This window comes from Molothrus ater, chromosome 8 (genome assembly GCF_012460135.2).
Source record: "Molothrus ater isolate BHLD 08-10-18 breed brown headed cowbird chromosome 8, BPBGC_Mater_1.1, whole genome shotgun sequence".
Lineage (NCBI taxonomy): Eukaryota > Metazoa > Chordata > Aves > Passeriformes > Icteridae > Molothrus > Molothrus ater.
The window spans coordinates 8,011,916-8,036,914 of NC_050485.2; the positions used below are offsets into that span (position 1 = coordinate 8,011,916).

The following is a 24,999-nucleotide window of genomic DNA, read 5'->3' on the forward strand; positions in this document are numbered from 1 at the left end:
AATGCAACAGAAGAACAGACCCTGTCAATACTTTTGTCGATAATATGCATGACAAAATAACAAGCCTCCAATAAATTAAATTTCAAACAGTTTGGCCTTAACCTGTTAAACTGTCCAATATCTACTTTGGCAGATGGCTGAGAAGTATTATGGGTGAGAAAGTTCTTCTTGGCAGCAGGGCCTGCATTCACTGGCAAAGTGCAAGAAATCACAGCAGTATTGATGCTGTAAATGTCAGTTTCTTCAGAATGACACAACATCCTTTGGTAGCAGACTGTTGATCAAGGCTAGAGATAAATACTGAGAAAGCCCTTTATCACACTTGCCAAGAAAAGAAGTGAGCATTGTGAGGGCTGTACACGATGACTAAGGCCCAGCCTACTATGGAGCCCTAACTGGCAGCACCTACAAGAAGCTGGGAAGAGCTGCCCATCATAGAGCACATGGTGTTCACGAGATCTGCACAGCACAGCATCTCCAAATACTTGGTGGCCTAAAAGCCCCTCCCAGCCGTGAGACCATCTGACTCTGTCAGCTGGAAAGTTATTTGCTGTAATACCACCCACCTTAGAGTTACATCACCATCCTATAAAAGAGCACCAATAGCCTTTTGCAGATGAAAAGCCTCTTCAGTGCTCCTCAGTATCATCTTCTTACTGCTCCTTTAGAGTTGACCAAACTGGAGCAGCTCCAGACACCCCAGCCTGTTACAGACTACCTTTGCTCAGTGTATTATAATCTGAGACTGAAAAAAACCCTTTGTTCACAGATTATTTTATTATTTCACATCCTAAAAAATGCCCCTAAGTAACACACTTTCAACTGGGTAGTCAGTGAACTCAAATTCCTGGTTCCGTTTTCTGGTTCTCATAAAAGACTCATACTGAGACTTTTGGAAATACATTTCATCGCTCTGTGCTCCAGCCTACTGTATATAAAACTGTGCAAAGCGCAATGAGTTCCGTGACAGAAAGATGACAAATTATTCATTTACTTATTATTCACTTACTTCACTGTTTATTTTTAGGCAAATTGCTCATTTCACTGTCACAAAAAAATATTCTTCATACCTGCAAGCTAACTAAGTCACAATACAGGAATTAAACAGATTCATTTGTCATACACAACCACAGAATTGTCTCTTATTTGACTACAAGACCTTTGTAACTATGACAAGATGTACACGAGAGGAGGCAAAGAGTGACAAAAAAACCAAGGAAATATTCACGTAGAACTCCATGTTACCAAGAAAGTGTAAAGACTAATAGGCTCTAATAAACCCAACTGTGACCTAGAGATGCCGATTACTCTACCTGTCAGACTCTGAAATGGCAACATGGGTTTTCCCAGGATCAACCGAAGGAAACAGCTCCTGGAGTGCCAAAGTAAGAGCATGGACCGAAGGAGCAGCGCGCTCGGGAGCGCGGAAGCAGCGCTCGGGAGGAACGCCTGGCGTTCCGCGGCGCGGCCGGCAGAGGGCGCCAGGCCCCCTGCCCCGGAGAGCCGCGCTGCCCGCGCTCCGGGACACCGCGGCTGGAAAACCGGGACATCCCGCGGCTGGAAAACCGGGACATCCCGCGGCTGGAAAACCGGGACATCCCGCGGCTGGAAAACCGGGACATCCCGCGGCTGGAAAACCGGGACATCCCGCGGCTGCAGCGGGAAATGCGGGAGCCGCGGGCGCCTTCAAAAGGGTGCTCGCAAGTTGTTTAAAGTTTTGTAGAGCTCTGAGTTTGAATACTCATTGCTACTTAAAAAAAAAAAAAAGGGACTACTCAAAATACCCTTTCTCTAAATTGCAAAAATGGATGTCTGTAGAGGACTGAAGATAAACCACAATTAAAATGCAGTTTGGGATAGTATAAATAAAAGCACTGGACAAAACTTAAAGCTGTGTACTGATATTCTAGGCTTAGCAGCAGGAAAGGATTTTAAGCAGTCTGAAGGACACATGAATGTATGACAAGATTAACTGAAAGCAAAGGGAAATAAAGCCTAAATATCAGGAAACACATCCCAGTAAAGCGTGCCTTGCTTCAGATTAAGCCCATCACCAGAGCCTTTCAAAGCTAGAGTATACAAAAACAGCATAATACCCATTGTAGGGAACCCTGTCTGCACTAAGCAGGGGGCAAAACCAGGTGGAAGGGGTACTGTTTTTTTCTCTAATTTCAAGTCAAATATAAAGAGAAGCACATGTAAAAGTAAAAGTTCTCACATACAAGAATCATTCACCCACACATTATAATGTTACAGAACAAACACATTTTGGGTGGTATCCCCGACCATAGTGGGGAGCTGATCTTTAAGGTCCCTTCTAACCCAAACTATTCTATGATTTCAAGTACATTATACCACAAGGAGTTAATAAAAGGCTGGGGAAGGAGCAATTTTCCTCTGGCTTGATTCAACACACTCGGATTATTCATCACATTTGTGAAGGAATATGAATCCTATCAAATAATTAGATGGCGTGTTAACCTTTCTGGTTTGCAACAGCCTGTGACTGACAAGTAGAAGGGTTCTCCAAGAACAATTTCCTCTGCTGTTGTTTCTTTCTGCCTGGACTCTCAATGAAGGGTGTATTTTGTGTACTTGTGTAGGGAATCCCTGTGGAGGTTTTGTTGAGCTTTAGGTCAAACCTCTGGGAATTTAACTTAAAATTGGGGAGCTATTAAATGCCATATTTTTTCTGGTATCTATTACCAGTACTAGAAGACCAGTCCTCTTCCATTACTGTAATTTAAACAATCCCACTCTCTTACATCAGTTTGGTTTAGAATGAGGTGGGAAGGTGAAATATCAAATTGCAAAAAAGTACACTAAAAGAAGCCACTACCTCCTAGTACTCAATGTACACAACTAAGAAGTTTAAATAGTTATAGGAGAATCTCAGTGGTATTGTAACTTAGATTTTCTAAGACCTCTGCTTTAAAGTCCAGTGGGGTTTTCTCCTCCCATCATAGTCCCAGCTGATGGTCACCTTCAAAGCCTTGGTTGTAGAAAAAAAACAACAAACAGCGGTCTAGTCTGTTGGTGTTCTGAAATCTGTGATACGAAAATCATAGGATTTGTAAAATTTTTTAATTGTCCGAACTGACAATATCTGAGAACTCTCAAAATTTCTTGTGAGCCTCAAGGTTTCCAAGCAAGCCAAGGAAACTACAAAGCAGACTGAGGCTAAACAAATCTAACACAAATCCTTATATTCTGCTGATGAAAAGGATGCCATGAACTACCTGGAAAACACTGGTAGAACCTCTTAACATAACATAGGTTAGGAAGGTCTGTTCTAATTCAATTAAGAGTTGGTGAGGGAAGTTAGATCAAACAGGGTAACTGCAATTGTTTGTCATAGCTTTAAAAATTGTTCATTTCTAAGGGCTTCTCCTGGTTTAGGGTGAATTTGGGAGGAAACTTTTGAATGGGATCCCTCTAGAAAACAGATTCAAGCAGCCCCTCTTGGTCACCAGTACAGGAAAGATTTCCTTGGAGAAAAGTGGAACTGTTTATTTAACAAGCCAAGTACTTACAAACATTAAAAAATAATAATATTAAACAATGGAATTTCTCCTTGTTCTGAAGAGAGGCAAATTCAGAGTTCTTTTTGTGGGGTGTAGCTCAGCTCGCTCAGTCTCTTATCGGTCCCTCCTGCGTTGGAAAAGGCAGTCCTGGGCCCTGGTGGGCCACAGTCTGAGCTCCTGGTGCTTTTCTGGGTTTTCAGTCCAAGCAAGGCTGATCAGTTCCAAGAAAAAGAAAAGCCACTGTCCAGGGAGCTTCTCTGCCTCAGCTAGCTTAAAAAAATTTAACTAGAAGCAAAGGAGAGCTCTCTCCTGCTGTCTGTGCGGCAGACAACACAGTCCATGAGAAAGAATGCAGGGGAGAAAGTGCAGTTTCTGCAAACAAACTGCACGCTTCTTCTCCTCCCCTTCACTTTCAGAACCAGTTTTAAAGGCACAAAACTTATTTCTGGGCTAAACAGACAAATGGGGATAAAATTCAGCATCATAAAGTCACCCCAGGACTGGACTTTACATATGCTACTTCATTTTCTTCAAAAATTCTCCTTCCACTTCACTGATGAAGCCTGTTCCAGAAGCAGCTTCACTCTCAGCATGTTCTTCACACAACGGGGTCACACAATTTGAAACCTAGAAATAGTAGGCTTGGTAGAAGATTTCAAACTGTTCACCAAACTAAGGCAAAAACACAGATGGAAGGAAAGATAATAGAGCGTAGTTGATTACTTCTGGTTAAAGTGTGGATAAATGCAGCTAAAAACAGTCAAAAGCAGAAGAAATTAAAAGCAGTGGATACTTTTACAATGAGGTATATTCATACAGTGTCAGTGGATGAATGTACGTACATTTCAAGAGAAATAAACAATGGAAACAGACTTTGCTCTTAGTAACACTGGAGTGAGTGAGATGTTCCCTACCCAGATGGCATTACTCTGGATTTTTTTTTTTTCTTAATAATTGCCAAAGGCAGAAACAGGCTCATTCGCTGGGTATTTAGAAACACATGACTGAGGAGCATGAGTCGGACAACAACTATGCCTTGCTGCTTTAGGGTTTTTCTGAAGAAGCACCTGGCATAACAGAGCTATTTCTCCAAAGGTGCTCCAGGGAGCACTGCCTTGTCAGACCAGGCAGAGCAGCGAGCAGCTCACCTGACTGGAGCAGGACGGGGACAGGAGCTGAGCGGGATGGGACAGGAGCGCGGCTCTTTCCCTGCTCGCTGGCTGCACTCGCCCGTCCCCCCATCCCGCTCTGCCCTAGGCACACAGCAATCCTGCAGACTGGCAGAATGGATGATTATTCAGCAGCTCGTCGAGCCTGGGTGTGCTGCGTGAGTCTTTAGCCAGGAGACTGCACGGGGCGGCAGCTTGGGAAGCATCCCGCGACAGAGCTCTGGCTGACCGAATGGCTGGGCAGCCTGGCCCAGACACCCGAAAGCGTGTTACTCTCAGCAGGAAACGCGTTTCTGGCACTTGGCAGCGAGGAGAGCTCCGGGGACCCTTTCCCGGGGTGGCTCCGCCAAGCGCCCCCATCCCTCCCGCCGCGCCGCGCCTGCCCGGGCCGCTGCCCACAGCAAAGATGGCGGCGCGGGGAGCGGCAGCGCGCAGCCGCCCTGCCCGGCCCGGCCCCGCCCCGCCCTGCCGGGCCGCGCGCGCCTCAGCGGCTGGCGGCTGGCGTGGCCACGTGACGCGTTCAAGCGCGCCGCGCGGGCCCCGCGCGCAGGGAGGACGGCGCGGCGGGGGCGCGCGGGCGATCAGGTGACCGCTAACCCCCGGCGGCGGCGGCGCGCGCCCGTTACCGCCCCGCCCGCGGGGACACGGGATGTGGGACACGGGATATGGGATAGGGGACGCGGGATACGGGACTGGGGACCCGGGACACAGCGCCGGGGAGCCCGGGAGTGGGGCTCTCCGGGGTCCGCAGCACGGGGGGCGGGAGACGGGCCAGGGGGCCGGGCAGGGTAAGGCGCAGCCTCCGGGGTGCGGGGACCGACGCACGGTGCGGGCGGCGCGGCGGGGGGACCCGGCCCGTGCCCCGCGTGTTCTGGACACTCTGCGGCCTCGCTGTCAGCCCCCGGCAGGGAGTGTGGCCCGCCGGTGGCGGGGAGCAGCCCGAGCGCGCTGAAAGCCGCCCGGCCCGTGTCGCCGCTGCCGCCTGGGGCTCCGGCCGGGGCCACCTGCACAGCAGAACACCGGTGCTCGCTCTCCGGTGTGTCTCCTCGAAGCCTCGAGAGACAACTCCTGCTCGGCCGTGGCGATGAGGCCAGCAGTGCCTTTGCAGTATGTTGGTGATGTGCAGGGACCACTGCTGGCCTTGCTGCATGAACCGTGGATGTTGGAAAACATTGCAGCGTCGCAGTGAATTTGAAGGGTGACAGGTATACCGTTCTCACAGCCACGTTATCCTTTCACAAAGTACATTTTATGCCAAAGAATAAAGCTGCACCCTCTGCGTTAGGGGAAATGATCACAAGTGATATAAAGCATAAAGACACCAGTATACAGAATGATTCTCTTGTGCTCCTGCTTCAGCTAATTCAGCTTTCCTTTCCCATAAAGGGGTTCCCTCATTCATGGCTTGAGCCTGGCAGTCATAGGATGGACTGTCAACTCCTCTGCAGGCACTGAAGTGACTTCACAAACAGTGGCCGTGAGCCGAAGACCTCGCACAGGTGACACGTCTGTTCCGGTAAGGGCCCTGTCTCAACAGAATATCCAAGTGCAGCTTTCCAGTGTAGATCTAGAGGGGAGGGCAGAGCCTGGCCACTGGCATTATTATCTTCTATCACTGTAGTTTACTGGGACTAAGCTATGAACAAAAGTCTTATGTTAATTTTAGAGCATTAAGCAGTTAATTGTGTTAACACTCACAGTGACTTCAGTCTGCTTTCCCATAGCAGCTACACTGTGAAAGCACTTTCAGGGACTTCTTTAGCAAGAAAAACAAAAAATAGAAGCACTGAAATTGTTTGTAAACTGTCATTTAGCCTGCTTTCTTTTAAGCCAGCAAAGTTTGAGTTAAATAGTTCAGTGGAGTATAGCCACAGCTCATTTTCTGTCCTGCACGTGTGTTTTGAGAAGTTCGCTCTGGGCCTGTATGTCACAAGCTGCACTGAGGGGGCCTTATATCCCAGAGCAATGCACTTCCCCAAGCACAGACACACCAAGCAGCATAAGACATGCTCTGTGCTTTTTCAGAAAAAAAATTCAGAGCTCAGTGAACCATCCCTGTCCCATTATTCACTCACTGACACTTGAGCTAAATGAACCTTCTCAGATCAGATTTACATAAACTTGCTCTAACCTGTTCTGAGAAACATCCAAGGATACAACACCCACCTCCTTCCACTTGAAGATACCTCTAGTCATCGGTAGGCAAATTTATGATCCCATAAAAGTTGATATACAGTTCCTTAGTTCAGAAACATTCTGCTAAATTGCTTGAGTCTGTCTTGTTAGTAAAAAGTCTAAGGCTCTCAGTCATTCCCATTCCATCACATTGACCATTTGAGAATGATTACTGAAGTTGGAGTTGAAAGAGCCTTCCAAAACAATCTAGCTGTATGCAAACAGTTCAGATTCTTGCCTTTTTTTTTTTTGAGGAAGACAGATTCATACCAACTTTTCTTCAATATACCATAAGTACCTATTTCATACACCACAAGAGCAATGGTACTTTTAGAGGGATATTATTTCTACATTTGTTTTACAAAAAGCCCCACCAAGCCACCAAAATAAATTTGACGTTAACATGTTGGGAAGGAGAATACAAGGGGATGGAGATTGTTGAGATTGCTAGGTTCTCAGGACTGAAATAGGGTAGGAAACTGGCCAAAGCATCTAATACAGAAAATGAATAATTTTCACATTCACCATTTGAGAACTGATTCCACTTTTCTCTGCCTGAGGTTATGTGATTCAAATAAGCACTGCTGGCATTTCAAACTAAGCCTGACTTAATGAGATGACATACAGTGCTCCACTGCTCACTCCTTGATAAAAAAACCCAGTGTTTAAAGACTGGGGTTTGTCAGAAAATGACAGGAATTTCCAGGAGCTGAAGCTCTCATGTTCTGACAGGGCAAAACTGTAAGGCTGTGAGCAGAGCAATAGGAGTATCATTTCATCATATGCTTTTAAAAATAGATTCTGTGCAACATGTTACACAGAACCCATATTGCAACAAGAAATGCAGAAGGAGTTTCACAAATTTATTTGAATCAGTGAGAACTAGTGAAGTGATCTTAAAACCCACATTGCAATTATGACTGGAAGTTTAGAAGTATGGTAACATCTTTTCAGGAAACCTGAGCTCTCAGGAGAGTGATTTCTCTTGCCTTTGGGTTGTAGATAATTTTGTGCATTGTAAATCACACACAAAACTGAGCACATAGGATAAGCTCTCCTAGTGAATCTCCCCCTTAACTATTGCAGGTCATCACTAGAAGAAGTGTAGCATTTGAAAGTTTAATGCAGAAGGAGTTTTGATGTCCCGAGTTAGGTAATTCTAAATTTGGCTGAGTGTCACGGGGTGGTTTTGTTTATATGCTGCTAACTCTGGAAGACTCCTCTAGTTTGGAAATGCCAAACCTTTCTGATTCCCATGGACACCAGAATTGTCTGTTTAGTAAGCTATATGACTGTCTATGAGTTCTGTGTCAAACAGGCCTGGCCAGGTCCTAGTGTAGTTGAAATGAGAGAGCTGCACTGATGGGAGCATGATGACCCTTGGAACTTCTCTGGCCAATGACCACATCAGTTTCTCTAAATGCAAGGCTGGTTTCCTTCCTGGGAAGAACTTGGTGCTTATACCAAGAATCTGTCCACCCAGCAGCTCTGTAGACCCCAAGGGGAAGGAATGGTTAAGAAACAGCTTTTTTCCACCCTGTTCAGTCCAGGCTCAGTACTGATAGCCAAAGCAGGGCTGTGGGCAGCCCCCTTCTGCCACTGCTTCTGCAGGAGCTCTGTGATTCTTAGAACTCCCCTGAGTTTTGGGTTATCAAGTGCCCCTTGTTGCAGCTGCATCAGCTCTAGAATGGCTCATTTACTGAGCACAACAACGGGCTCCTGTTTGGGCAGGATTCCATTGGCAGTCCATGCCTGACCTGGAGACCTTTGATATTTTGGCTGGCAGACTACTTGTCTGTGCCCTGCTTGGTATTTCCCTGTAAAATATACTCTAGGATGTCCTTTCTTTAGGAGACATTACCCTTCCTCCCACTCATTCCTGAGTCAAGTCCAAGCATCACTGCCTATGCTCTTGGCTGGAAGGTCCACCCCTTTCTGCAGGGAGTGTACAAGCCTACTCCCTGTTTCTTCCTCACTGGACAGCACAGTCTTCCAGCTCAGAAGGAGTCCCTGGTTCCTGCAGCTGGACACATCTGCATTTCCAGCTTTGCTTCCCAGAGGGGACTTGTTAAATGTACGGTACAGCTGCATACTGACAGCATCAAGACAGTCAGGAGAGGCCTAAGATATTGGGCTCCTTTTTCCAGTGGATCCTCATACTGCAGTTTTTTATGGCTATCTTTGCCTGCTGTTACCCAGAGAAGATAAGACATTGGAGAAGTTTGTGAATTGTTCTCATGGGAAGAGCACAGTTGCCTATACCATACCTGCATTTTGATCTTGATATTTTTATTTTATTAAAATTACACAGAGTTTTTCCTTCTTTTTTTTTTTTAAAGGAAAAGGCTTAGAGAGATATGGAGATTGAAAGAATCATTCAAGACACACTGACACGCTTCATCCAGTCCCACATCCCTGGAGCAGATCTCAGGTATGTTGAGATAGGCAGTTCCAGTATCGTTGCTCCTGCATTGTCACTCTGTGCATTATACTGAATTCTGTAGTTTTCCTGTATTTTGTGTTGCTCCCTCTTAAGCCAGATCCAGGATGTAGGTAATTTGCATAGGCTCTGATGGGAATGCTGGAATAACTATAGTTTAGCATTGCAATCTAGCAATGGCATTTCTTTGATGAGCAAGATGATTAATTTCCTGTCCAGTAATACCCATTAGGATATGGGATTTCCTTCATTCCACAGCACTCCTAAATGGCTTTCTGAGCAGGATCATCTCTGTCAGGCCTCTCCCTGTTTTGAGCTCTGCCTGCATGCTGAGATACAGCCACCTTGAGGCTGGAACACAGCAGCAAGCGTGTTCCTGACACCAGCGTGGACAGCAGCAAGCAGAGAACACTGTATCCCACAGAAAGTGTAACTCACCTGAAATACCAGTCAATAGAGAACAGCCAAGGTCTTGAACACCTGGAATATGTTGGTTAGCTCAGCTGAAGCAACCACAGGAGCACAGCCTCTGGAACACACTGGGACTTTCATTCAGTGCTGCCCAGGCAGTAGGAACACATGTACTATTTATCTGTTAATGCTTCCCTCTCAACCGCTGACCACCTGCTACTTGGCCTTAGGGGTGGTATCTCCTCATAACATACAGTCACATAGGTCCTGCTGCTCTATTAGAAAGACACAAGGTTAGGCAGAATGGGGATGGAGAGAAAGGAAAAAATGGGCCTGCTGACCTTGCTGTCTGTGTTCTCTTTGTCTCCAGTGGGATGGATGATGTTTTCTTCTCTTACATCACGGGTGTCCTGGAAGAGCTGGGCTCACCAGAATCCCCTGAAGAGACTTTTGACATGGACACCTTTGTGGAAATGATGGAGGCATATATCCCTGGTTTTGCAGAAATCCACAGGTATGTGATTGTTACTGGTTTGTATGTGTATGCCATGCATCAAGGGCCTAGCCCCAAGACCCCCAGTACTACAAATTCTTTTGTTATATCCAGTTGAAAATGTATTAGTACTAAACCTGAGCCATCATGATAAGTCACTCTTTGCCTGAATACACAGATGCTAATCCTAGTATAGTTTGCAAGTAGGTCCTTGGTAATCTGAAATACCAGTTGATTTTACTGGGCTTCCCATCAAGCTTTGTCTTTCTATAAAATGGTAGCCAAGTAGGAGAGGCTAGTGCTTTTATTCTTCATGCTTATTATACAGCTTCTGTCTCTTGCAGTGGGGATGTTTGTGAAATGATGTTCTCCCTCTCAGAAAGGCTTTGTGAAGCTCGCAACAAAGGTGAGTTACACAAACAATGTCAGCACAAGATCTGTATATGTTTTTAGCCTTAATATTTGGAGTTGAACAATGTCACAGAAAAAGTACAAACTTGTTTGCCACAGTTAGGAACTTATAAGGTGGCCCAAATTGATTGACAGGTTTGGGGTTTTTTTTTCCAACAGTCAGGTTTTTCACATCAACAAATGGGAGATGGGAGGTTGGAGTCATATGGAATACTGTCCAAGACATACTGAAGTGAAAAACACTTGATCAATTCTCCAAATACCTCTATTGAGATCAAAGCCAGAGTAATAAGAAAGAACTAACTAATTCAGGGCTGCTTGTTGAAATTCTGCTGTAAGTTAATTCTGAAAGAGGATTTCTGCCTGCCTCTGATAGCCATCTGCCTAAGTGGCACTACCACTGGGCAGCCTTTATCAGGTACATCATCAAATAGGGTATCCAGCTGAGTGCATGGATACAACATCTAACTTTGAGCATCCTCAAAGCTCACTTCCTGTTCATCCATGAACCCTGGCACAGATGCAAAATCAGTGATGTGCTCTGACCTGCACTCTGCAGGACTGCAGAAGACTACGCTGTGACAATGGCCCTTTCTAACCTCAGCATTCACAGGCCAGCTGGATTGCTGTATCAATTAACTCCATGGGTACTTTCCACTAAGGAACAGACAGGTTGCAGTGCCTGGATATCAAATCTTTCAGGACATAACCAGTCTGAGTTTTGCTGGTCTAGCAACATCACTGCTGCCTTGCCAGTAGGCTACACAATGTAGAATAGACAGTCCTGTCTTTTATCTTTCTTACTGCTTTCTTGAACTTGACAAAATCTTCTGCTCTGCTCCCCTGCATCCTACCCTTTGAGGATTCTGATGTAGCCAGAGTGTGGAAGGAAAGCACCATTCCAGTCTTAGGACAGAACAAAAGTGAAATGGTTCTTCCTACAGTGGGAAAAAGAGCCTGTAAAAAAAGATATCCATCAGAGTAACCTGATCACAGGATGTGCTGGCTTGCATGCAGCCTGAGGACTACCACAGTGTATTCCCAAGTTTAAAATCAAAACTACACCTTAGTTCAAAGAGCAAATACCAGGGAATTCTTAGAAATAGAAGTATCCACAACCGAAGCACTAGTGGACTGAGAATTGAAAAGTATAATTGAATTTGCAAGCAGCCCGTGCCCTTTACAGCCTGGAAATGCAGAACTCAGGCACTCCAGCATGTGCTAGAACTGGCTTCCTGCAGATCAGTGGGAGCAGAGCTGCAGCTATCCCTGCTAAGGGCAGGAGAAACAGTAGTGCTTCCAAGTATTGTCACTTAAGAAGAGATTTGCTTTGGCACACAATGCACTAGCAATCTAATGCCAACAGAAAGCACAGAGCTCTAGCCTTAGTGGGACTGTTCCTCAGGAGATATCACTGTGTCTTTAAGAAAAACTTGGCCAAAAGGCTGTGGAAAGCAGGAGTGAAGCGTCCTCTGAAGATCTCACCAAGGGCCAGGAGGCTGGAGCTGGAGCCTGCAACGGGGAAAGACTGTGCACTGTAACAGACGGAGCCGGGGCCCAGGTAGGAGTACCCCGCAGAGGAGCAGGAACACTGGGACAGGCACACAGCACTAGGCTACCAGCACCACCTGAGGGCATTTTCCAGCTCTGGACAGCATAGGCTGTGACACAGCATCACTTCTGTCCATGATCTTCTCCATTGTATGGCCTGAGCAAGACTGTCAGAAAATTATGTGCTGACAGACTGTGAGCCAATGCTCTGGCTCATCCTTTTCAGTGGCTGGAAAGCGTAAGCAAGAGCAATGGCTGAGAGAGCCTGTCCCAGTGCCTTCAGAAATCCCACAGCAGCTACAGGTACTGCAGTACCTTCTACATCAACCCCAGCTTCCTCCCCCACACCCTGCTTGCTGTTTCTCCAGTACTGATCTATTCCTGCTCTGCAGTACAAGCATTCTGTGTCCACAGCGTTCTAGAAAATGCTGCTATGGTGATGCCTTCTGATGTAGCATCAGGTCAGTGTTTAGCAGGCCCTTTCCTTTCTAATCAAAGTACATATAACTTCACAAGGTGGGCAGGAGTCAGGCATTCGCACCACAGGGTCCAGGAAGCTCACTCACTCTTAAGCATGGCCACACAGATGAGTCAGGTTACAGGAGCCGTGCTTTAAAGCAAGGTGAAATACAGAGGGAGGAGATCAAAGGAGAGAGAGAGGAGTTGGTCTTTCCAAAGATACAGTCCCCTGTTAGCTTCAGGAATCAGATTTAGTAATGGTGGTAAGGAGAGAGAGCTTTCAGCAAAAGGCAAGCTGAATTTCCTGACTATGAAAAAACAGAGGCCCTTTTCAGTAGCCCTCTCCTCACTGCATCCCCAACTTACCACTGTCTCTTTCTCCAACTAGGAAGGTGCTGACTTGAAGGATGGGGTGGAGCTGCTCCTGGAGATGTTCCCAGCCTGTACTGTGAACCAGGCAGAGAAGGCTCTCGCCATGACCTTGGGGAACTTGGAAGAGGCAGTGCAGTTAATTGTGGAGGAGAAGGTGGAAATAGGCCCAGCAGGTGCGAGTGTGAAGGTACTGTACTCTGACCAGGGTGGCAGTGGGCCAAGGAGCAGGGCAGAACTCAGGGACATACAGGTGCCACAGCTGTCTGCTACAAGCAGAAATTCTGACTGCAGAAACTTTATGCACAATAAGCCAGGAGGATCATGCAGAGCGACAGCTCCTTTCCCTCCCCTGGCTCTCCTAGTATAGGCTGTGCCCACCAAGGCAGGACCCCAGTGGAGCTGTGGCTGGCACCCCTTTCCCCCTGGAGTGCTCCACCAGCAGCTGGTTTCACTGAGCTAGCAGGTAAGCTGTATGCCCTGTTGTTGTGCTATTCACACACCAACTTGTCTCCTCCCAGGAACTGGCACGGCCTCGCAGAGCACCCAACCACGAGGAGCTAAAACAGGTCATCCTACAGAAGTAAGTACCCAGCAGCAAAGAACCCCTTGTTTTGCTCCAAATCAATGAAGAGGTAGCAGTTTGGGGAACAGTGTGGTCTATAAAGAACTAGGGGTGGGTATTGGCTGAACACATCTAAGCACAAATACAATCATCAGCTGGGAAGAAGGAAAAAAAAATGAAAAAACCAACTAACCAAACACATACACACAAAAAACCCAAAAACCCAAACAAACAACCCACAAAACCTAAACAACAGAACAGGTTTGGTTTCTTTTAGAGCTCTGGCACAGAAACACATGACCTGTACCAGCTGGGTCACAGCACTGGCTGCGTGCAAGGTTTCAGCCTCCTATAGATGCAGTGTAAGTCACAGTGCTGTTAGCTGAGGTCCTGGTTAAAGGTTCAAGGCACAAACATCATGCTGCAGCTCAGGTAACAAACACATGGTGACCTGTAGAACTACAGTAACTCATTCATACCTCCATTCTTGGAGACAGTCCAAACAAGGTTAAAGATACCTTCAAGAGACTGCCTATACAACAGCACTGGGAAGATTGAATCTCAACTGCTGAAGGTGTGAATTCAATGCATTTAAAGAAACCTCTCTGAAGTCCTATGGACTTCTTGGGAATGAAAGTTTACCTATATTCATTTCTAAAAGCATTCAAACAGAATTCTCAATGGGAGAACCCACACTGTGGTTTCATCTCTCTGCTTTAAGATCACATCTTTCATGAGTATCCTCATGCAGGCATAGAGCTTCCACACGTCTATCCAGCCACATCTTTTCCACTTTACATTCTCCCCAGGGACAAAATAAACAGTCGATAGGCTAGGAAAGATAAAGCAAGGCAGAACAGCATCCAGGCAGAAGTAGTAATCCTTGTCCTTGCCCATCTCCTGTGCAGGCTCAATTCAGAGGGACAGGCAAGGGAAAAAAAACCACCAGCTTCTTGTTATGTTTCTGAGAACTTCACTTTAATGACATTTTGGCAACATCCTGTACTTTAAACATCACTCAAGCACAGGTACAGAAAGCAGATGGCCATAGCTGAAGATACACAAGAGTAACTATACTAACTACTGAGGGAGAAGTCATGGTCACCTGTGCTAACCAGCACCAAAATCTCAGAGTAGCAACTCAGCAGTACAGCAAGCAAATGCTTGGACCCTGATGTTTCAATTACATAGGAAATGAGGTGATGCTTTTATCAAGTTGCTTCCAGCACAGACCTGTTTCACAGTCAAGTAGTAGGAGGAGTGTGAAAGGAACACCATCATTCAGGGCAAAAGCAGACAGATTGGTCCTGTAATCTCACCTATGTCTCATTTGGCTGCCATCACTAGCACTGAGAAGGAACAAAGCTGCCCTGATGGCAGAACACAGCAGACCTCAGTACCTCTCTCAGTTCTGCAGTGGCTGTCAGCATTCTCAACCACCTGAGTTTTCAATACCCTTCACATACAGCTAAGGATGCCACTCCAGGAGAATCCCGCTAGATTCTCACCAGAAGGGTGACATACTTCCTGCCCATTTCACCCAGAGGGGAACACGTTTTCCTAGCTGCAGTCTAGGCAAGTAGGACACAAACCAGCCAGGGGAGAAGGGACATAGGCTGTGAGTAGCCCCCAGTAATGTATGTTAGAGTGTTCACTGAATGCTTCTTGTGTTTCAGATACATGATGGTGGATAGTGCAGACGATCAGAAAACACATCGGCCAGCTCCACCCAAAGAGGTAAGCAGGCCCAGCTCACCAGCAGTTTAAATGTCCCAAAGGTTAAAATAAAACCAGGCTGCAAGTCCAAAAAAACAACAGGGCAGGCCAAAGGCAGGTCTGTTCATAGAACCTGTCAGTCAAAGAGGGAAGATTAGCTCAGCTAAGGTGCTGCAGGAAATGCCAGTTCTTACCTTTTCTGACTACCATGGCTCTTGCTCCCTCCCATCAGATAGCACCCTTCCCAGTTTTGGCCAAGATTCCCAACACAGACAATGGTAAAGCAGCCCACCCAGTCACCTCCCATAGTGCAGCTCTGCTTTTGCTTGCCCCCTCCATTTCTCTAGCAGTGTGGCTGTCCATCCACTTGGTGTTGATATCTTTCCTCTCCAGGCTCCCAAGAAGTTGATCCGCTATATTGATAACCAGGTGGTGAGCACAAAAGGAGAGAGGTACAAAGACATCAAGAAGCCTGAGAGTGAGGAGATGAAGAGAACCTACATCAGCCTAAAACCAGCCAGGAAGTATAAATTCCACTGACAGCCAGGTCCTCCTGCTCTTCAACCTTCCACCTCACTGCCAGGCATGGCAGGATGGATGTGTGGTGCTAGGAATGAGGTCGACTTCACCTGCTACTAACTTGAACTAACCTGGAAGCCAGGACACTGCTTTCAGTTTCCTCAACTAACCTGGCTGAGCAGACTTCTCTCCTTGTGTAGCTATCCCTCTGCCCCCCCGGGCACACTGCAGTGGCTCTCCAGGACCTGGGCATTCTCTGCTATTCCTTGCATGGGACATTTTTAGATCTGAGATGTGGCATGTGCTTTTGCAGCAACCTTTTTAACAAGTCTTTGTGCACTGTTGCTTTGAGTGCCAGTATTAATAAAGATGATGTGAGTTGGTGTGTAGTTCAGCCAGAGCGTGCACATGCTTTAAAACACTGCCTCCAAAGACAGGAGCAGGGTCATCCTCTCTTCCTCTAATTACTCTCTTCATCACGTTCTCAAGATGCAGCTGCTGTTTGATTAATTGCCTAGCGGATTAAAGGGCTTAGGCTCAACTCCAGCACTAGGCTCCCCCTGCCAACACAATCTGCAGCTCTCTCCATAAACTCCAGCTGATAGCAGAGTCAGTGCTCCTGCCATTTCTCACCACTGTTGAGAGCCAAAGCTCCAGCCACACAACTGGGAGCAAAATACAGTAGCAGGCCTGAGCACTACTAAAATATTAAGTCAGATGCTGGAAGAAACAAATGGCAATGACCAACTGCTTTCAGTGACAGCACAGCTAGGTTTGGCATTTTTCTGTCAATCAAACTGCCATTTGGAGCACAATTTCCACCTTGTTCCAGCCTAAACCAGCCACACTAGACCTGGGCAGACACACTGCCTGTACTGGGGCCATGCTAGTCCTTTGGTGCCAGGCTAGCCAGTGGCTGTGGGCTGGAGCTTAGGCTCACTGCCCTCCTCCCAGAGCCCAGAGGGGCCTGCCCTCTCCCAAGAGGAGGGTTGGTAGCTATTCTTTCTGCTCCAGCTGGTCTGCTTTGTTCCACAGCTCTGCTGGCATGCCCTGCACACCTACCCCAGGGGACAATCCCCCATCAAATACTCCCCTGCTTTCTGACAGCTGCTGCTTAAAGATTTAAAATACAACAAATAATAAGTCCTATCTATCAGTTGGCCTGACCAAGCACCTGTTCAGCACCATGGTGTTCCTGCAAATCACTCGCTCTTTCCACGCCACTGCAGAGGGAGTTACTTTCTCCAGAGGCACCAATGAAGTCCACTTATGAGCACTCAGTGGCTCCTACACAGCCCCAGAGGAAAGAGTGAGCTCCACTTAGGCCAGCCTCACCAATGGGACTGACCTCTCCCTCTGCATGTCCCTACAGCAGCCAGTTCCGGCATCCTTCTGGGATCCCAGCATTGTGTCAGTCCCCCCCTCCCCAGCAGCAGCAGTTCTAGATCTGAAGGTTGATGAAAGGGGCGAAGCCAACCACATCCTGCAGCAGAACGAGAGCCCTCTGCAGTGGAGGCTCCACATCCAGCTCCACCCCACGGCTCCGGAGGATGCTCAAGCTGGACTCAGCCACGTTGTGGCAATGCTTGACCTTCAGCGAGCGCAACTTGGGACAGTACTCAGCCAGGACCCTGCCAAGAAAGACAACATAGGCAAGTTGCAAGTCAGGACTCCTAAGTGCACCACTCACACTCCTCTTTACTCCCAGCAGCCTAGCGCTCATGACTGTGCCACACATGCACCATACTTTGGGGACAGCACCATGGTGGTATGAGATAAAGTCAAGGGACATCCGGATCCCAGACCTATCCTCCATGATATGCTGGGAAATTTGCTGTCAATAGCACACAGTGCTTCCCCTGAAGGGCCTGCTAGTGGCTTCTCTCCCAGACTAAGCTCTCACTGCTTTCAGCATGAAGAAACATGACTTTACTCTCTGGTTCTCTCCCTCTCCCCATCCCAGACACCTGCCATCCCCACTCTGGCCCCCCATGTTGCATAGTACCTGATGGAGTCATTCTTGACTCGTAGACACCCCGTGAGGTCCAAGTGCTCCAGCTCTGGGCAGCACTTGGCAGTCTCCTCAACTGCCACGTCGCCCACATTGGCATTGACAGCCAGTGACAGAGACTTGAGCCTGCCACACTTCTGCACCAGGTAGCAGATGGCCTCGTCCTTCAGCTGGCGACAGGCCGTCAGGTCCACAGCCTCCAGGGCCTTGCAGTGGTCAGCCAAGCTGCGCAGAGACAGGCTGTCCACCCACTCACAGTGAGCCAGGGAGAGCTGGCGCAGCTGGGGGCAGCTCAGCGAGATGGCCACCAGCGCATGGCGGCTGAGCTGGGCGCAGCCCTTCAGCTGGATCCGGTGCAGGTGGTGGTTCTGCCCAATGACTGGGAGCAGCTCCCGGTCCGTCAGCCACTCGGAGCAGTTCTGGAGTGCCAGCTGCTGCAGAACTTCATTGTCCTTCAACAGGTTAACAAAAGCGGCCCGAGGGATGGCAGGTCCGATCTGCGTGGGGAACCCAGGAAGAATGAGGCATCCCCCCAGGGTTTCAGATAAGCCTGGTCCCCACCAAATACTCTCTCCCCTCCTCTCTTCTTCTGTGACAATAGTGACCAAAGCCATCCCCTGTCCTCATCCCAAGGCAAATTCTACCATCAGACTGCTCACTTCATGCCAATGCTACTGCCACAAGCTAGACGATACCCTGGTTTCTCCATCCCACATTATCACTCCTGCATTTATATCCTCATGATGAGCTCCACACCTCCGCTTTCCAAATATCCCTTTGCTAGACCACTCTGTGTCCTCACAGAATAGCAGCTACTCCAGTCTGTCCCAGGCAGTGGCTCCCAGGAGTAGCACCAACTTTCCCTAAAGACCAAGCAGAGTTATCTCCCATCAGACCCAACCTACTGCACAACTTTCGTGAGGACATGCCACTCCAAAACTCCAAACTGCCAGCCAGTGCCCCATAATGGCCTGGGTGGAGTTTCCAAGCTTACTCCTCCCAGGGCCTCTTACTCAAGACACTGGCATTGCTGGGCCCTGAATCACTGCCTCTCCTTCCTAAGCCCATCTGTCCAGTCTGACACCTGAACTATTAACCCAAGCTTCTGAGCAGAAACTACCCTCCTTGCCTACCCTTTCTTTTCCCCACATAGATGCTCCCCTGTTAGTTCCAGAGCAGTAGGACATCTGTGTCCTCCCCCAGCCTCAGAGCCATCCAATACCTGGCTTGAGTCAAAGCAGCGCATGTTGGCCAGGTACAGCTGGATGAGAGACTGGAATGACTTGCTGACCCTCTGCAAGCTCAGGAGTTGCTGCAGTGGCAGATGACAGAGGATATGTGGAACCAAGATGTCTTCCCAGGGCAGGTCCAGGAGGCATCCCCTGGTCGGGGTCACGCTCATCATCAGACACCAGAGAGCCAGGCTACCGCAGGAGCCAGGCAAGATCAGCTCACACCTACTGCCGGGTGCCTCTAGAACAGCCAAAAAGAAAGACTCAGAATCGGCGACGATTCCCTCAATCAGCCCACAGGGAACAGCCCCTTGGCAAGCAACCAGCAGGGCACGTGCCTGCTGCCTGCATCACCACCTCCCCAGCCTGGGACGTTCACTGCTCAGGCATCCGAGTCTACCTGCCCATAGTGCCCTCCAGGAGAGCTTGGGTGGGGCTTTCCACCAGCTGCTGAAGGAGGCCCCGTCCCTCAGCGAAGCAGCAAGAAGCTGCTGCAGCGTTACCGCAGCAGTCGCACAGTAGCTGTGCCCAGCATTCGTGTCCGAACATCGCTCTACCTGTCAGCCAGTCCCCGCATCCAGTGCCGGGCCACTCGGGCACCCTGCCAGGGGGAGAGACCGCTTGCTCCTTCCCGCGGGAGAAACAAGGCTCCGGGCTCTCCGCAGGGAGCCTCCCTCCGAGGAGCGGACGTTCACCGTCGCCGCGAAGATGAGGCCTCGGGCCGCGAAGGGAAGGAGCAGAGGGGTCCCGGCAGCCCAAAGCCCACCGAGCTGCGGCTGGAGGCCGCGGTTACACTCGGCCCCAGCACAGTCCGTACTTGGGGGGGTCCTCACCCGAGGCCATTCCCGTCCCGCCGTCCCAAGGGGCCTCGCTCGGCCGCAGCCGCCCCCGGGCAGCCCCGCCACCGCAGCGGGGCGGCCGCCGGGACCAGGAGACCGTCCCGCTGCCCGCCGCCGCAGCGCCCAGCCCAGCCCAGCCCAGCCTTGCTTTGCTTTGCCTTGCTTTGCCTTGCTTTGCCTTGCTTTGCCTTGCCTTGTAATGCCTTGTAATGCCCTGCCCTGCCTTTCCCCGGTACCTGCGGCCCCGGCGGGGCTCTCCCGGCCGCTCCATCCGGCGCCGCACCCGCCCTGGACACCGGCGGCCGCCCGTGACGTCACGGCGGCGGGCGGAAGTGCGCGCGCCCCGCCACCCCACCTTCGGCCCCGCCCCTGGCCGCGCCCCGGCGGCGGAGCGCGCTACCGGGAGCGGAGTGAGGCAGCGGACCGCGGCGGGGAGTGCCGGGCGGTACAGTGGGCCACGGTAGCCACAGGTCCCACTGGTGTCGCAGCGACTCCCGCAGGCTGCTCCCAGCGGCGCGGCGCGCACACCGGCTCTGGTGGCCCAGCTCACGGGGCGCAGCCGCTCCCCCGCGCACAGCGCCTGTCCCAGTTCCTCAGTTATCCCAGATCGCTAGGCACACCAGATCCCCATGGACCCCGTTCCCCGGCGCACTCCGGTGGCTGCAGCCCCGCAGCTACCCCGGCTCCCCAGAGCACACCGCCTGTCCCAGTTCCTCGATTATCCCGTTTCCCCAGCACACGCGAGATCCCAGCGCACACCAGCCGCTTCAGTTCCCCACGGCCTCAATTCCCCGGCGCACACCGGTTGCTCAGCCCCGCAGCTGCCCAGGTTCCCGGGCGCACACCGGCTGCCGCCGTTCCCCACGGCCCCGGTTCCCCGGCGCACACCGGCTGCCCCCATTCCCCACGGCTCCGGTTCCCCGGCGCACACCGGCTGCCCCCATTCCCCACGGCTCCGGTTCCCGGCGCACACCGGCTGCCCCCATTCCCCACGGCTCCGGTTCCCGGCGCACACCGGCTGCCCCCATTCCCCACGGCTCCGGTTCCCGGCGCACACCGGCTGCCCCCATTCCCCACGGCTCCGGTTCCCGGCGCACACCGGCTGCCCCCATCCCCGCTCCCAGCGCACGCCCCAGCCCCGGCGAGCGGCCGCGCATGCGCAGCGCGGCGCCGCTGTCCGTTCAGCACTACGCGGAGCCGGGACCCGCTGCTGCCGGTGAGCGACGGCCCCGCCAGATCCCCCGGCCACCGGCCCGGCTCCGCGGGTCTTCCAGCGGGCTGTGCCGCCCTTTCCCGCCCGCAGCAGCGGACGGATCCCCGGGAAAGGCTAATCCCAGGAGCTCGCAGTTCTCATAACACTCCCGACCGGCAGCCACTGGGCCCCGCTCCTCCGCCGGTACCGGGCTGTCCCCGCCCCGGGGCTGCCCGCGGCCCGCCGCTCCCAGCCCGCATCCTCGCACACTGCCAACCGGCTCCTCGCGCTCCGGACCCTGCCGGTGCCCCACCTGCCTCCGCAGCCCCGGGCACAGGGTGGGGTCCCCCCCTTTGCCCGCAGCCCCCGCGGAGAAGCGGCCCGGGCTCCTGCCCGCGCAGTTGCCATAACGACCCCGTAGGAACGGACGCAGCTCCTTCCTCCCCGCTGTCGGTTTGGAGCGGGCACCGGCGGGCACCCGGTCTGCGTTGGTGCGGCACTCGCACACCACATCTCCGTTATCCCAGATAACACCTCCGAGCCGGCACAGATCCTTGGACTCCATCTCTGTCTCGGGACTGAGACCTGCTGACTTGTGCAGCATCGAGCTGCTGATTACTGCGGGCATAGAAACTATAAATAAATCCACCTGGCAAAAGAGTAGGGTCCACAGACAGTAAACAAATCCCAAATCCCTGGTCCCAAGTTTCCTGGAAAGCAATGATCTGTCTGTGCACCCTGCTCTGCTCATTTCCTCGAAACATAGAAGCTGGTTTGTGGAAAGGTCTTCTTTCCTCTGGGGGAAACTACCCACCCTGTCTGCCCCAGGACACATAGCACCTGCTCCTCGAGGATTCCAGTGGCTCTGTGAGTTAGCACAGTGCCACATTTCTCATTTAAAGGACAAATTATGCAGAGTTTTAAATTTTCTGTTGTAGTTAAGAATGCCCTTGGCCATGTCCTGGGACAGCTCTTTCTTTCCCTGTGGTGATAGCACTCTGTTCTTGGCTTCCCGCTGTGAAATGGAAAAGTGCCACCTGGCAGAGTCCAATGTATGGAATCACTGGGGTAGGGCAGGAGTGGTAGAAGTTGGACATGAGGCTGGTTAGGGCCACTAAGGTTTATAAGTTCCCCAAGGGCCTGAGAGCTCTTGGCCTGTGAGGGGTTTGGCTGGTTTGTCGGCTACAGCTATTGAGATGTATATGTGAGGTACTAGGAATTATGGATACTTTCCAGCTGTGAAATGTTCATATTGGTCTGGGTTTTTTTTGTCCACAGGCTGTTTGCAGATGCAGAAAGAGCATCAGAGACTGTTAGTGTATCGTAGAGGTGTGTGCTGAGACACAGCTTTACACCATCAGGATGTTCAGTGAACTCAGCAACCCAGGTCTACACCAATGGTAAGGATCCCAAACCAGTACTGGTTTTGTGCTCATGTCTATCGAGTTTTCCTGCATGCAGAACAGTGATGAAATGGCTGTACAGCACTGCAGTACAGGGCTTGGGGGGTGTTATCCACTGTAGCTGTGCAGGGAAGGGACAGCTCTAAGCAGACAAGCTTGAAGAACCAGAGATTTGCTCTGTTCTGCTCAATCAAGATTTGCAGCAAGCTTCTGGCTTTCTGTTGGAATATATTCTGCCAAAGTTGGGTCTGCATTTCTCTTGAGAGGCGTCTGTAAGTCTCCTTTTTAAGCTTCAGTTGGATACCCATTTTTAGTTGATTCGTAATACCTCAAACAGGTCTGCCAGAATAGCTTTCTGAGTTGGACCTGGTGAATGTTGGGCTATGACACCTGCAGTTCTTGCAGGACAGCTGGAGGAGTGTATTGCACAGGTACCTTCAGCACGCAGGGGACGCTGTTCAGCCTTCTGGCATTCCTGTTATCCCAGTGGCCACCGATGTCCTGTGGGGGAAAGCAGGGCTACTGTGTCAGGCCACGAGCTGATCCATAGTAATGAACGACCAAGCTGAGCACCAGGGGGAGGAAGCAGATTAGCTCACAACAACTGCTGCTGCTACAGCTTTCGGGTATATTGCATGGAAACATACGGTGCTGACAGCTTGCAGAGCCAGGGCATGGTATCTTTAACCTCATGAACATCCCCTGAAGTGAACAGAGACTTCAGCCAGCTCGACTGCTTCAAGGTGGTGCTGATGCACAGCTATACTTCTGAAGAGTCTTGAGAAGCAGTTTGGTCATCACTTCACCCTTTAGGAAGTGGAGATGAGATTTAGGAAATTGGGCCCTGAAGGAGGTGAAGTTTTGTGGTTAGAAGAGCTAGCCTCAAGCCAGGAACACAAGGGATTTTTTCCCAGAGATGCTCCTGATTTTTTAGCTGTAAGGGGCAAGTCTCCTCCACTTATGCCTTTTGGCTTTTTGCTTGTATTGAAAATTCAGCTATTTCCATGTCAGATGTGTATTCAGATATTGGCTGGGTTTCTGTAAGCCTGCTGGGGTTTCCAGAAGCTAGTGCTGTCCAAGGGTACAACTTATTTTTAGGAGATCAATATGATGCCAAGCCAACATTATCCCAATGTTCTAGGATCTGTCACCCCGTGTGATGGCTTGGCACCTTGCTGGCTAAACATCTTTAGCCTTGCAAAGACTTTGGGGCCATTTTCTTTACAGTTTTCTACTAGTCTTAAGTGGGAGAAGAAACTTGTCAAGATCTTGTCAAGGACACCAGTAACTCTGCAGTATTCACTCCTCTTAGATGTGAGAGCTAGGTGAATGCAGTACCACAAAAATTCAGTAAAGCCCCTCAACACGGTTTGTTTTTTTGGACTCTCACCAGGTTCTTTCAAAGGATCTGGCTCCATCTTTTCTCTGGCTGCAGGATAAGTCTGACAGCCCCCATCACTCTCAGGGTTGGAGTGGACCACAGCTGGACTTCTTGGTTACATGGGAGAAGGTATTGAGCTCATAGGGTTAGCTCTGCTGTCAGTCAGTGCTGAGATTGCACAGTGTAACCAGACGCCATTTCTAAGTTGGTAAAACAAGAACACATGGTGACTTCTGTTCAACTCTTCCCTGTACATGCCACCTTCCTACTTCTTATTCAGAAAATAATTTGACTATACAGTCAGGACTAAAAAAAAAAAAAATAAAAATAAGTAAGGCAAGACCAAGTTCTGCAAGTCAAGGTTGAAAGAGGATTATGCATAGGAAGCTCCCAGCTAAACAGAAATACAAGACTGTTTTGCAGCATCCCACTCATGAATCCCCTGCATTCAATTGCTCAGTGTGTCCTTTGAATTTGCCTCCACACATTTTCATGACAGCCATTTTGCTCAGTTTTCTGGCTATATTTGTAATTACTCCTCTATAGCTGACCTTCAAGGCCTTTTACACAATCCTGGATGTGACTGTGTTCTTCCTGTTCTGGGTCAGACTGTGTGCCTTGGGCTTACTGTCTCTTGTCTGCATAAAATACTCTGTATTCATTGCTCTCATTTCCCTTTACACCCTTCCACCTTTCCCCATGTGAATCTTGAGTCTGAAGGTATGGGGAAGGGATCACATCTCATTGCTGCATACATTAGCTGGAGAACAGTCTGAAGATCGGTGCTGCAGCACAAGCCTGTCCTGGGAGGCTACACCGGAGTTCGGGTGATTTGGGCTGTTTCAGACTAAATTTGTCTCTTTGGTGCAGTGACTCACCATGGTGAGGCAGGTCTGGTGAATGACCTGCTGGCACCCAGGAAGCTCTGTCTTCACTGGAGAGCTCACCCTGCCACTCAGAAATCCCTTGCTTTCCTTCAAGACCATCTTTGCCTGAGCATCTTTTTACCAAGAGATACTCCCACACAATTGTTCCCCTAACTGCTGTGTAGGGAGATTATTTATGGCTCAAGCTGTGCTGAGGCCCCACCTCCCACGTCCCAGGACAGGTTTTATCATGCTGTCATTTCTGCCTTCATC

The 24,999-nt window shown here is 49.9% G+C and overlaps 3 protein-coding genes across 4 annotated transcripts in view; 2 read left to right on the forward strand and 1 right to left on the reverse strand.

Moving 5' to 3' along the window:
- The first annotated feature begins 5,169 nt into the window (after window positions 1–5,169).
- Window positions 5,170–16,196, forward strand: CUEDC2 (CUE domain containing 2). 2 transcript variants are annotated; one of them, XM_054515671.1, is made up of 10 exons: window positions 5,170–5,278; window positions 6,080–6,209; window positions 9,208–9,299; window positions 10,090–10,233; window positions 10,557–10,618; window positions 12,051–12,184; window positions 13,022–13,192; window positions 13,524–13,585; window positions 15,244–15,304; window positions 15,677–16,196. In XM_054515671.1, the coding sequence occupies exons 3-10, from the start codon at window positions 9,226–9,228 to the stop codon at window positions 15,821–15,823; spliced, it is 855 nt and encodes a 284-aa protein (XP_054371646.1). In that variant the 5' UTR covers window positions 5,170–5,278; window positions 6,080–6,209; window positions 9,208–9,225; the 3' UTR covers window positions 15,824–16,196. The 2 variants fall into 2 exon arrangements, with proteins under 2 accessions (XP_054371646.1, XP_036241905.1); XM_036386012.2 differs by lacking the exon at window positions 5,170–5,278 and adding an exon at window positions 5,593–5,898.
- On the reverse strand, window positions 14,518–20,264 carry FBXL15 (F-box and leucine rich repeat protein 15). Its single transcript, XM_036386009.2, has 4 exons — window positions 20,121–20,264; window positions 19,036–19,286; window positions 17,808–18,310; window positions 14,518–17,433 (listed from the first exon to the last, which is right to left on the reverse strand). Exons 2-4 carry the CDS (start codon window positions 19,216–19,218, stop codon window positions 17,244–17,246), a joined length of 876 nt encoding a protein of 291 aa, XP_036241902.1. The 5' UTR covers window positions 19,219–19,286; window positions 20,121–20,264; the 3' UTR covers window positions 14,518–17,243.
- Window positions 20,265–22,456: 2,192 nt separating this feature from the next.
- The window catches only part of PSD (pleckstrin and Sec7 domain containing), a 42,302-nt gene continuing 39,759 nt past the window's right edge, over window positions 22,457–24,999 (forward strand). Inside the window, exon 1 of the mRNA XM_036385998.1 lies at window positions 22,457–22,476. The gene's annotated coding sequence lies outside the window, so the exon portion shown is untranslated. The remainder of the gene's footprint in view (window positions 22,477–24,999) is intronic.

Excerpts from the sequence above, each read along its gene's own strand:
- CUEDC2 (XM_054515671.1), top strand. The coding sequence starts at position 9,226 with ATGGAGATTGAAAGAATCATTCAAGACACACTGACACGCTTCATCCAG. Across the intron at positions 12,185-13,021 it reads CAGACGGAGCCGGGGCCCAG|GAAGGTGCTGACTTGAAGGA; the intron begins GTAGGAGTACCC and ends TTCTCCAACTAG. Across the intron at positions 13,193-13,523 it reads CAGCAGGTGCGAGTGTGAAG|GAACTGGCACGGCCTCGCAG; the intron begins GTACTGTACTCT and ends GTCTCCTCCCAG.
- FBXL15 (XM_036386009.2), bottom strand. The coding sequence starts at position 19,218 with ATGATGAGCGTGACCCCGACCAGGGGATGCCTCCTGGACCTGCCCTGG. Across the intron at positions 18,311-19,035 it reads GCTGCTTTGACTCAAGCCAG|ATCGGACCTGCCATCCCTCG; the intron begins GTATTGGATGGC and ends TTCCCCACGCAG. Across the intron at positions 17,434-17,807 it reads GTCAAGAATGACTCCATCAG|GGTCCTGGCTGAGTACTGTC; the intron begins GTACTATGCAAC and ends CTTTCTTGGCAG.